The sequence below is a fragment of the Ostrea edulis genome, chromosome 8, assembly GCF_947568905.1.
Source record: "Ostrea edulis chromosome 8, xbOstEdul1.1, whole genome shotgun sequence".
NCBI lineage: Eukaryota > Metazoa > Mollusca > Bivalvia > Ostreida > Ostreidae > Ostrea > Ostrea edulis.
Window position 1 is genome coordinate 55209669 of NC_079171.1, and position 12218 is coordinate 55221886.

General features: G+C 34.7%; 1 protein-coding gene across 2 annotated transcripts in view; it reads right to left on the reverse strand.

Moving 5' to 3' along the window:
* The window catches only part of LOC125661950 (multiple epidermal growth factor-like domains protein 10), a 32672-nt gene that overhangs the window by 17566 nt on the left and 2888 nt on the right, over positions 1-12218 (reverse strand). For both annotated transcript variants that reach the window (XM_048894114.2, XM_048894115.2), the window contains exons 2-3: positions 9448-9678; positions 3754-3993 (exon numbers count right to left, since the gene is read on the reverse strand). In XM_048894114.2, coding sequence (XP_048750071.2) covers positions 3754-3993; positions 9448-9678 — 471 coding nt within the window. The remainder of the gene's footprint in view (positions 1-3753; positions 3994-9447; positions 9679-12218) is intronic.

Genomic DNA, 12218 nt, shown 5'->3' on the forward strand with positions numbered 1-12218 from the left:
AAAAGAAAAATAAGAGTAATCAGAAGATAAGAAGTTTCACACCAATGTTTTGAAATGAAATAATTACATAGTTCTTGTTACTGCCTTATGCTTTGATGTGTAAATGAATTGAATTTTAATCTTCAAGTTGTTTTTGTCATATCAATCTATTGATTAAACAGTGAAGATATGAAACACTGACGAATCTCATAATTCCTATAAAAATGCAAAATTAAGAGTAGGACACACACGTACCCTTGGGTACACCAAAGGTGAGATCAAGTTCCTAAGAGGAGTAAACAAGCCATATAAACCGGTCACACTCGCCTTAATCCTATATTTTGACCAAGGAAACGGAGTAAGCCGTAGTCAAAATCAGTATGTGTAGAACATGCTAACAATGAAAATGAAACACATCAGACAGCAGTTGGTGTAATAACAGGTTGTATTTGTAAATTAGATAATTTTAACGATGACATAATTTGCGAACTCTAGATTTTCAACAAGACGGTTGAAAGATCTGTAATAGGAATTTCTTTCTCTATAGCCTGTTTCAATTTAGAAATTGATCATAAGCAGAACATACTGTTGCGCATCGAATCACTAACGAGCCATATACTATTCAAATAGCGACAAACAAGATGATGGTACAGGGGTTTCAACAGTCTCGATTAAAGTCAGCATTTCGCAAATTCTATGACCGTTATAAGGATATAGTTCGTTAATACAACCTATCATTGGGTCAAATGCTGTCTGACGTGTTTCATGGCAATTGTTAGACCGTTATTAGCACACTGAGTTTGACTACGCATTATCTGATCAGGATATAGGACTCACAGTGGATGTAACCGGTCGACAGTGGATGCTTACTCCTCTGAGGCACCTAATCCCAACTCTGGTGTATCGAAGGGTCCGTGTCTGCCCAACTATCTATTTTGTATTGGTTATAGGAGTTATGATATTGATCTCTGTTCGTTATCTGCACCTTTCATTGGTAATGATGTAGAAGCTTAAATCATCCGAACCCCTAATAACGGTGAGTTCTTACTCTGCCTTTCACATCTATACAAACCCCGAAGCGTATTACTACACCACTTGCACGGAACGTGACGAAACGATTATTGCACAGAGAGCTGAACAGTTTGCATCGAATGCTGGACGATCTGCACGGAACGGTGAACGATTTCCAATGAACGTTTCGCACGAAATGCTGACCACTTTGTAGGCGTGGCTTGCACGCTATGTGAACGGTCTACAAAAAGGGTAGACATAGCCTGGACGCTTTATATTTTCGACATTATTTGGTCCAGCCTGGGATTAGTTTAAACAAGAAATAGATTCAATATTACGGCATTATTCTAGATATAAAAAATGAGCTGAGAAAGATATGATAATGATCCATTGATCATGTAAGACGCGGTAAATTTCATTCTTACTTATTGGATCAATGACTTATGAACACGTCGGAATTAAAACAAATGAATATTTCGGAGATGAAAAAAAGATATGCAAAAGCATATCGTCATGGAATATTGATTATTTAACTTTTATTCATTCATTGCTTTATCAAATTCATTGAAACTGGACATGAAATGGTCACGTCTGTTTCGCTATTTTTGTACATTGATTCTGGGTGTCTTTAAAATATCTATGTAATTTGTATTAATGTATTCCAGGTCTCGTCCCAAAGACATATGTTAATTAAACCTATTAATTTTATTTACATGTAGAAAAGCATATAAAATAATCAATAAAAAACTTCTCGTCAGGCAAGACTGAAACGTATTCGAAAGGGAAGGGGGTTTCAAACGATCTGCACGAAACGGTAAACATGACCTACAAGGTTTGATTGTTTCGGCATTATTTGATTCTCCCTAGGGTTATTTTAAACAAGAAATAGTTTCAATAGAATATTGATATTCAGATAATTTAAAAAAGGTTGAGAAATAAATGACAATTATCCATTTTAAAATGATTGCTCATGTAAGACGCGACAAATTTCATTTTTACTTATTAGCTCAATGAGTTACGAATAAGTTGGAATAAAAAGAAATGATTTTTTTACTTTGGAAATAATAGAAAAAGATGCAAAAAGGGTATCGTTATGGAATATTAATTATTTAATCAGCCTTTATTTATTCGACCACTGTTCGTTATCTTCATCTTTCGATTAAATGCATTGAAAACTCGCGTCTGATTTGCTATATTTGTATATGGTGGACTGTTAGTCTCCGAGGGTCTCTTCACTCCAGTAGCTAAGTACTTTGTTACTAGCTTGAAAATACGGATGCATATTTAATTGATGCTATAAAATTTAGAAATTCATTCCAAAATTAAGAATTATATCTCCCTCATGCATTGTTCTGTTCCTTGGACGAATTTGACTCGAGTTCTTTGCACTTTAGTTTTCCTTTTAGCTCTTACAAGTTTATTGTCATATCGAATTTCCAAAATTTCGGCTTGAGCATCACTGACGAGACATTATTTGTCCAAATGCGCATCTGGTGCATCAAAATTGGTACCGTATATGTATTACATTCAATCTGAGTGTCGTTAAAACACATGTGCAATTTGTATATTCCAGTTCTGTTCTCAAAGACAGATGTTGAATAAACCTATACATTTTCATACATACTACTCAAAATTTGATAAGGATCACTAGGTTATATGTGTGTAATTTACCACTAACATAGCAAAACATAAAAATATCTATGATCCTTATCAAATTTTGAGTAGTGTACTTGTATGACAACATAAAAATGATTTAAAAGGCAAGATTGGAACATATTCTTGGGCGGGGAAGGGGGGACTTGAACCTAGACATCGTATTAGCAAGTCGCTTTTGTCACCTTGGAAAAGAAGGAAAAATGGAAAACAAAAAGAAACAGTGAAGATATGATTGAAATAGACTGAGAAATAAATCAAACATATAAATGAATAGATAAGATAAATAATGACTAACTACAGAAATGACCAATAGATATGCGCTTGAATTAGATTGGTGTATTTACCTCAATTTTAAACCTATAGGAAGCTGCATTCATTTTTGAGAGACAAAAATATATAAACAAAATTTTAATTCCCTTGCCGATTTACACACCTTCAGTACCAATGTTGATTTTAAATATCCTGATTAACTGCCCTCAAGTCTGGTTAAAAATGCAAATTGGGATTTGCGTAGAATATGCAGGTTATACACAGGTCGGTATTTTCATTATGCAGACAGTTCAGTTAAATGATGTTAATAAGAATACTTTTTATCTAAAAGGAGAAACTTGATCATACAAGTTTAACAGGACAAATTGTACAAGAAAGAAAAAAACTACCGAGGGCAGATATATATGTCATGTCTCTGCACTTGCTAGAAACTGCCAGAAGTGATAAAATGGTATCAGATTTTGCTCTCCCTGGTGGTTTTATAATAAACTGTTTTACAGATTTCCAATGCTGAAAGCCCGTCTTATAGACAATTTGATATTATTGCTCAAATTCCCAGGAATATACATTTAACCTAGATCCCATATCGAACTCACTTGCACGTTTTGCATGATCTGTAAGTTTCTAAGGGCGTGGTTTCTATGGGTGTGATCATGTACGAAATGATTCTTGTACGAAATTTTTTGCACGGAAAGACACGAAACGCTTTGGAAGTGAATCGGTAGTAGCACGCTTCGGTGTCTGTAAATTGAATTGTCGAAACTTACAATATACGATATATTGATATCTAGTTATTTGAATGTGTAAAAATAAAACGCCAAAATTAATCAGCAATACCTTCTACGATTACTTCACATAATTCAGGAAAAGCTGGATTTTCGTATCCATCATAAGTAACTCCATCCAACCTCTCGTTGTAAAACATGACGTACTGACTGTATCCAATACAGGTTGTGTTAAAGTCTAACGGAGGGAGCCCAGGTGGTTCATCTTTATGGCAGAGGAACTCATCTCTCTTGGTTGAAGGCATAGATAAATAAATGGAAAATCCTGCAAAGCGACCTCTTTGTCGTATCTCTGAAAACAAACATTTTGACGTCAATATCATGTACTTTTGAGAATCACTGAAATAATGAAATGAAACGACAAAGGAAATCAAAGACGAAATTTAGCAGAGTTATTGCTATTAATTTATTTTTTTGCTTTTCCGATGTCATAGGGCTTCCACAAGTATGTGCATATCAATATATGGCTAGATATTACACGACATATGCTAAGTGTAGCAATATTATAATATATGATGCAATCTACCCAAATTTTGTGCAGATTCAAAATCTTATGTAATAAAAAAATATGTTTCAGAAGTTAAGATTTACGATTTTACTGATGAAATTGAAACTTAACTGATATTCATCAAATAATTTGATTACCCAATCCACCCCCACCCCCACCCTCCAATATGGTCATTAAAATATGTCAAAATAAAAGTAAATGTTTAACGGAAGTGTTGTTGTCACAGATACGTTTCAAAATATCGGCTTTAAAAACATGAAAGGTGAAGATAACAAACAGTGATCAATCTCTTAACTCGCATAATTAATACAAAAAAGAGAGTTAGGTAAAGATGGACTGCTGGACACATAAGAGGTGGGATCAGGTGCCTAGGAGGAGTAAGCATGCCATGTCGACCGGTGAGCAGTATATCTTGATTGGTCAAACGGAGTTATCCATAGGCAAAATCAGTGTGCCAAAACTGCTTAGCAATCGGTTTGAAACATGTCAGACAGCAGTTGGCCCAATGATATGTTGTATTGGCAAACTAGATTGTTATAAAGACCATAGGTTTTGCGAAATGCTCACTTAAAACAACACTATTGAAACTCATGCATCATCAACTTGTTTGTCAGTAGCTTGCCTCGATATTTTGAAGCCGTCGTGCGATACGACGACACATTTTATTTGCAGTATATTTCTAGTTTAAATTGTCTAATAAGTCAAGAATACGTAACATCTCTTTTGTGAATATTAGTATATTAGCTATTTTCATTATAAACACGTATAATCGTTTTTCAAAAGGGTGGGGTGTGGACTTCATAGTTGTTTAAAAATAATAAGTGTAAAAAGGAAACAAAAACTAACATGTTCTTCAAAATCTTAATTTGTGAGTTGGGGTAGGGCTGACGTACACTAAATTCATTTAAATATAATAATATTAGTTAAACTTTACTTTTTTCCCTAACTTCTAATTCTTAAATCCGGTATATAATCCCTTCTGTATATGGATTCAATTCAGAACCTTCACTGCTTTGAAATTGCATTTTTGCCATTCTTTATTACTTTTTAAAAATTGGGGGTAGTCACCAGTTATGTCTTTATTACAAAAGAAAGCCGCCCTCCTCTCTCCGATTCTACGTGCCTGTATTATACATGGCTTTGTGTAATATACATATATCATTGTCTGTCATATACATTCGTGACTAGCTAATATTTTCATCATCAAATTGTGGAACAGGTGTTCAAGTAATAGAGCACAATTTTCAGGCATACGGAGAACTTTACACTATAAACATCCTAACCCCGTTCCATCGACATCGTATATCAAATATAAAGTATGCATGGAGTTGATATTCATATCATATTGTGACCTTTAAATCGCCCCTAATCTGTATGACTGATGCCTTTAAAATTTTTGTTATGTACATAAATAATCCCATTCTACAAAAACAGTTGCAAAATTCTGGTTTATCTGCTATAAAAACAATATGAATGTTTCTGAAATATATTCTAGATAATTTCATCTGTTTGAAAAGTGCAGGGATTAATTTCTGTCATGTATATTAATGATATGCTACGTTTACGAATGTTGACAACCCCGGTAATTCGCCGATGACTGTTGTTATGTTTTTAAATTATAGCATGTTTAGTTTGAGTATGCATTTTTTCCCAAGACTTTTTATTTCTTTCTGGATATATCAATAAACATTCAGCTTGTAACCCGTATGCACCCAAACGTTTTTTTACCATTAGGGCCTCTTGATGTTTTCCAAAAATAAAGTGTTACATGATATTCAACTGACGTCACGGGAAATTACCACGAGGGGAAATTACGGATGCACAGTCACCATATGGGTAATATCGTTTCGGTGTTTAACCGTAACAAGTGTAATGGTACCTGTGAATTTTAGGTGTAATATCACCCCATAGTTATAGTACATTTTACTATTAAAGCCCTTAACCTACTTGCACATTCATTTATTCATCGTATTTGGGTTTTTTTTTTCAAAGATAATATATTATTTCGATAATTAATAACTTCACCTTCATGAAATGTGAAGATAATGAACATTGATCGATCTGTTAACTCCTTTTAGCAATACAAAGTAGACAGTGGGGCAAACACGGACCCCTCAATACACCAGAGGTGGGATCAGGGGCCTAGGAGGAGTTAGCGTCCCCTGTCGATCGATCACACCCGCCGTGAGCCCTATATCCTGATCAGGTAAATGTAGTTATGCGTAGTCAAAATCAGTGTGTCAAGAACGGCCTAACAATCGGTATGAAACATGGAACTCTAGCATATTTTTGCATCCATCATCAGCTTGATCCATATCCTTTACCATATTATTTAAAGAAATAGATCCGGAGAAAATATGATAAACCGAGATTTTCAAACAAAAATATGGCTAGATTATAATTTTTGCGTTGAAATCATATTTTGTTCATGATAATGTTCAATGAAAGGTGACGATAACGAACAGTGATCAATCTCATAACTCCTATAAGTAATACAAAATAGATGGTTTGGCAAACACCGACTCTTGGACACATCAGAGATGGGATCAGGTGCCTAGGAGGAGTGGGCATCCCCTGTTGACCGGTTACACCCGCCGTGAGCCCTATATCCTGATCAGGTAAACGGAGTTATCCGCAGTCAAAATCAATTTGCCAAAAAGGGCCTAACAATCGGTATGAAACACGTCAGACAGCATTTGACCCAATGATAGGTTGTATTGACGAACTAGATCGTTACAACGACCATAGAATTTGCGAAATGCTGACTTCAATTGAGACTGTTGAAACCCCTGTACCATCTACTTCTTTGTCAGTAGCTTACCTCCATTTAAAAACTGACTATACGCAGAACAAGCTCTTGCGTATCGAATCAGTTGAGATATACAAACACCATATGTAGGTGATAATAGAATATTGCTACATAAATATGGGAAGTTGACGATGGAGAAGCTGAAATCATTCCGTTTGTCACACAGTTGAGTTGTCAGTTTGCCGTTAATAAAATATATAAGTATGAAGCAGAAGTGGACGAATCTGTGATTTCCTTTATTTTGAGCTCATAGGGATGTATCAAATGGACAAATGAATGAAAGGTGTTATTGTTAATAGACAAAACGTCATCAGATATATCTAAATATCGCAATGAAGGCCACAGCGAGAGATTTTTTCTTCTCACGTAGAAGGTTTTGAATAAATTCTGCTACATATGAATATAGAAACAGGTCAGCTAACAAAGGAGCACAATCCGTGCCCATGGGAAATCCAACAGACTGTTGGTAGATCTGATTATCAAAGACCACGAAGATATTGTCAATGAGGAACTCTAGCATATTGTTTATTTCAACGTCAGAGTACTTCTGTGTGGAATCAGAGTTGTGTTTAACAATGGAAGTTTTTGAATGACTGATCACTAGATATGATTATTTCTGTTTTCCATTTTTGTTGAAGAAGCAACTGTCTATGATGTCAAAAAGTCTAGTCTTTAATTTATCGTGAGGAATAGTCGTGTATAGCGTTATTGATTTGGAAAACATTCTGCGATTTCAAGTTTACTAAAAGTTCTTTAGAATTTTTTAGAATCCACATTTGATTAACTCCACTCAATGCATCCTTCAAAAGTTGTACAATTATAAAACGTGCTTCTTTTAAATCTGCTACCATGGAAAAAAGCACGGTAAGTAGTCATTTCATCTGTTTTTACAGATGTTTATGATCGAAATATCATGATAAAATTGTTGTTTTTTCTGACGTAGACCTTGTAAAAGTGCTCAATATGCATATTTTGTTGCCATGGTAACCAATTTAAATTTTATTTCAAATAGAAAAAAATGCCATTTTTTGTGTTTTTAATTGAAATATCTTTACCAATTAGTATGATATGGTAGGTAAAACTCTTTTTAAAATTCTACTAGCTTTTTACCCCAGAAGTTTTCATTGTGTAGTTTCCCTAGTATCCTTTTTCGTACAAAGATCCCGAAAATATAAAACACCACATAATCAAGCCCACCGAATTAAAAAGCAAAACGGATAATTCTTTTTTTAAGTATAATTTTTAGATAATTTCCTAATACTGGATGTATTATGGTATAGCGTCGTCAGTCTTTCCGTCAGTAAGCAGGATACAGACCGAACCGTTGGGGCTAGGACCGTCAAACTTGATTCGCCTAAACCTTATACCAAGCAGAGGATGCCTATTGTTTCTTAAGGCCAAAGATCAAGGTCGTAGTGTCACTTCGTAGAAAAATCTTGTTTACCTTGCGGATGCAGATATTGCCTGAAATTTAGTCACAAGATTCCTGTCGAAGAATATAAGTTTAGTTTGCATCGGTGCATCATTACCTACTTTGAAGGTAAAAGTACTTCAAACAATCAACATGTTTTTGTCATTGCCCTGAAATTTTGTTACAACCCCCCCCCCTCATAGAAAAAATACGTAATCGGATAACATTTCAAGTTAATTTGTGCACCAATGGTAGTTTTCTTGACTTTTTTTCATTATTGATACAGATATTACACTGAAGGCTTAGTGGCCGTTTGTGTACTCTTGGAAACGTTCATCAGCACAGTTATTTACTAAGGAAGCAATGCCCATTGTGAGATGGAACGATTTCATTCACCTTTGTTGTCATGGAAACCACCGTATAAAAAGCACGACTTGTACGACCTGTAATAATTTTGGCGTAATCACTGCAAACAGGCGTACATCTCATTTCAAAAGAAACTTATATTTATCCCACCTCTGGTATATCCAGGGGTCCGTGTTTCCCCAAGTACCTATTCTGTATTAATTATAGAAGTTATGAGATAGATCACTGTTTGTTTTATTCAGCTTCCATATAGATCAATACCATGAGAACGTGTAATGCATTTTTTACCAATAAGAAAATTATTTCTTAAAGTATGTTCTTAAAATGATTATTGACGGAATTAATTACGGTGTAATTCATTTCCGTGTTTCTAAAAGCATCGTTTTGTGCAGAGTCACATGGCGTCATATAATGACAGGATTCGATTTGTAGAATCTCTTATAGCATAAGTGGTTCACAAACGTTTCTCAAACTGATCTCACCTGAAACTTTCAATGTTTCAAGGTTTCAATGATTTAGTTATTTTGTTTGATATTTGATCACCATAGGTTAATCGCCAATGCAATTTCCCCTAGTACTAGCAATGGGTTTGTCTATGTAAATTCATGTATTGGTGACAGGTCTGGGTATAATATACATTGCAAGTTACTACCGTATGTGGATCCACGGTCTTTAAACAGTATTCGGACACTGTATATGCTGTAAACATCACCAAGATTCACAAACCACCATGTTGTCTTCTCAGGGGAGGTAGGACCAATTGTATCTGTCCTCATACATGTACTGTATATTCTGTCAACTGCATTGTTTGCTGCACATATAGTCGAAGGTTTGCAAGACCAAATCGGAAATTGGTTTGCGTTCTGGCCTTTTGATAAATCGTCTGCAATAAAATTAAGAAAACATAATATTTTATTATCCAAATGGTCTTGTATCTGCATGAATAATCCTAGATATTTACATTTTTCACCCGTTAGACGTTCCTTATTAACAGATCAACTAAGTCGATAAATTAGAGCTTGCTCTGCGTATGATGAGCTTTTAAATCGAGCCAGGCTACTTCCAAACCAGTTGATGATGCAGGGATTTCAACAGTCTTGTTTGAAATCAGCATTTCGCAAATTCTATGGTGTTAATAACAATCTAGTTTGGCAATATAACCTTCCATTGGATGCAAGGCTGTTCGACTCGTTTCTTACCAACTGTTAGGCCGTTCTTGGCACACTGATTTTGACTATTTACAACCCCGTTTACCTTATCAAAATATAGGGCTCACTGTGGATTTGACCGGTCAACAGGGGATGCTTACTCCTCGTAGGCACATGGTTCAACATCTGGTATATCCATGGGCTCCATATCTGCCCAACTATCTATTTTGTATTGTTTATAGGAGTTATGAGATTGGTCACTGTTCCATATATGTGCCACTATCATCAATCTGCTTTTTTGTTCATTAGAAGCAACTTATAACATAAATATTTAAAACAACAGCACAGGTATTGATAACCAATACATTAAAAAAAGTTATGGAACGTTTCGAAAGTATAGAAAAATTATATGCAATTAAGTTTTATTATGCTTATATAAATCAATTCTAATGGCTATTGCCTCGAAACATTGTGATAATCAGTCACAGGGACTTAAATTTAAACCTTGATTCCTTAAAAAAACTTCACAATGGACCTTCTACGATCATTTTATTGTAAAAGCAGTGTTATATATCTTTATAGAACTCGACGTTTCTTCACCATCAATAACCAAAGAGATTAATCCAATGTTTAAAAAATCCTAAGTCTTAACACTCATTAGTGCGTACAAATATCGACGTAAATACCCCAAAATGTAGCAAGGATAGCAATGATAAGATAAAAATGTACATGAGTCGCACTCTAAACACTTTATTCCTTCACATATGCTCAATAGGAATCATCTTCATCATAATTTGTGCCATATATTTTCTTTGAATAAAAAATAGTATATCTACCATTATCGACATCGACAGTCACAGCTGTGCTTAAAAAAAACCAATCAAGCAAAAAATATAGAAATAAGATGACCAAAAAATTGTATTAAAAGTAGAAATCACAATGCTTTATTTTTCACAAAACCAGTATCATCTTTTTTAAATTGTGATATACGTGTCGTTTTCAATGGAAACAAGGTGTTACATTGTACTTAATGTTAGATATTCATTTTTCAAAAGAACTTCAGCCGCATATTGAAATCTATAGGAATGAATTTAAAGTAGGGATCACAAAATGTTATTGTATACAACTGCAAGTTCAATAAGTTTCAATACTTAATTTTTTACAGATCTACGAGTTGGTAGAAACGGGGAGCAAAGGCATGAACAGATGAAGATAAGGAATAATTATCAAGTTCATTACTGATATAAGGAATGGAAAGCAGTTGAGCAATCACGAACCCCTGGAAATATAAGAGGTTTGATCAGGTGTCTAGGAGGAGTAAGCAGCCCCGTTTGCCATAGAGTTGACTATCTTTCATAAAATATCTAAGTATGAAGTAGATGTGGAGGACTATGTGTGTCTTTTATTTCGAGTTCACATGGATATATCGAGGTAACATATGAGTCAAAATGAGTATTGTTAATGGATGAAAGGTGAAGATAACGAACAGTAATCAATCTCAACTCCTATACGCGATACAAAATTTGTTTACGATATCATAATCAATGTTTCCTAAATTATACTCTAAAACCAGTCACGAAGAACCAGGGTGTCCTACTTTTCTGACAAGTTCATTTTTTCTTTGTTTTTACTTACCCCTCCCCTCACAAATATTTTGAATACTAAGTTATGGAATGATAACACCATTTAGGTTTCATTGCTTATTTCTATGCATTTGTTTTTCCTTAATTTATTATTATTTCAATTTTTTTTAAAGTTTGCTTGCTTGCAAATAATTCGAAATTCATCTCGGTTCTTTTATTTTTTTTCCCTAACATCTCCTCCAGGTACCTTCTACCCTTGGGGAATTATAATATGTGTCAGAAACTTTCAAATTTAGACCAATTAATTGAAATGTGATAATAACTTATTAATCTTCCAAAAACCCTTAAGGGCGTTCGAGTAGTGCAGAAGTAGCGCTATTGCTTCTCGCCGCTGCAACCCAAGTTCGATCCCCGTGATCAGCAGTGATTGTAGGTGAGAGGGTATGGCGGTCGCCCGCTTGGACAAGTGGGGTTCCTACGGGTAATCCGGTTTACTCCCACATAAATGAACCCCTAGCGCAAACATCCGTGCATCAAAGGACCTCATCAGAAATAAGCTTTTGAGCTTTCATGGGTTATCCTTGGTATTTATATATGTATGTTTGTATGTATGTATATACCGAATAAACATTTTAATGTCGGCTTCAAATGAATTTATAAAACCGGAAAGCGATATAAATCTTAGATATATG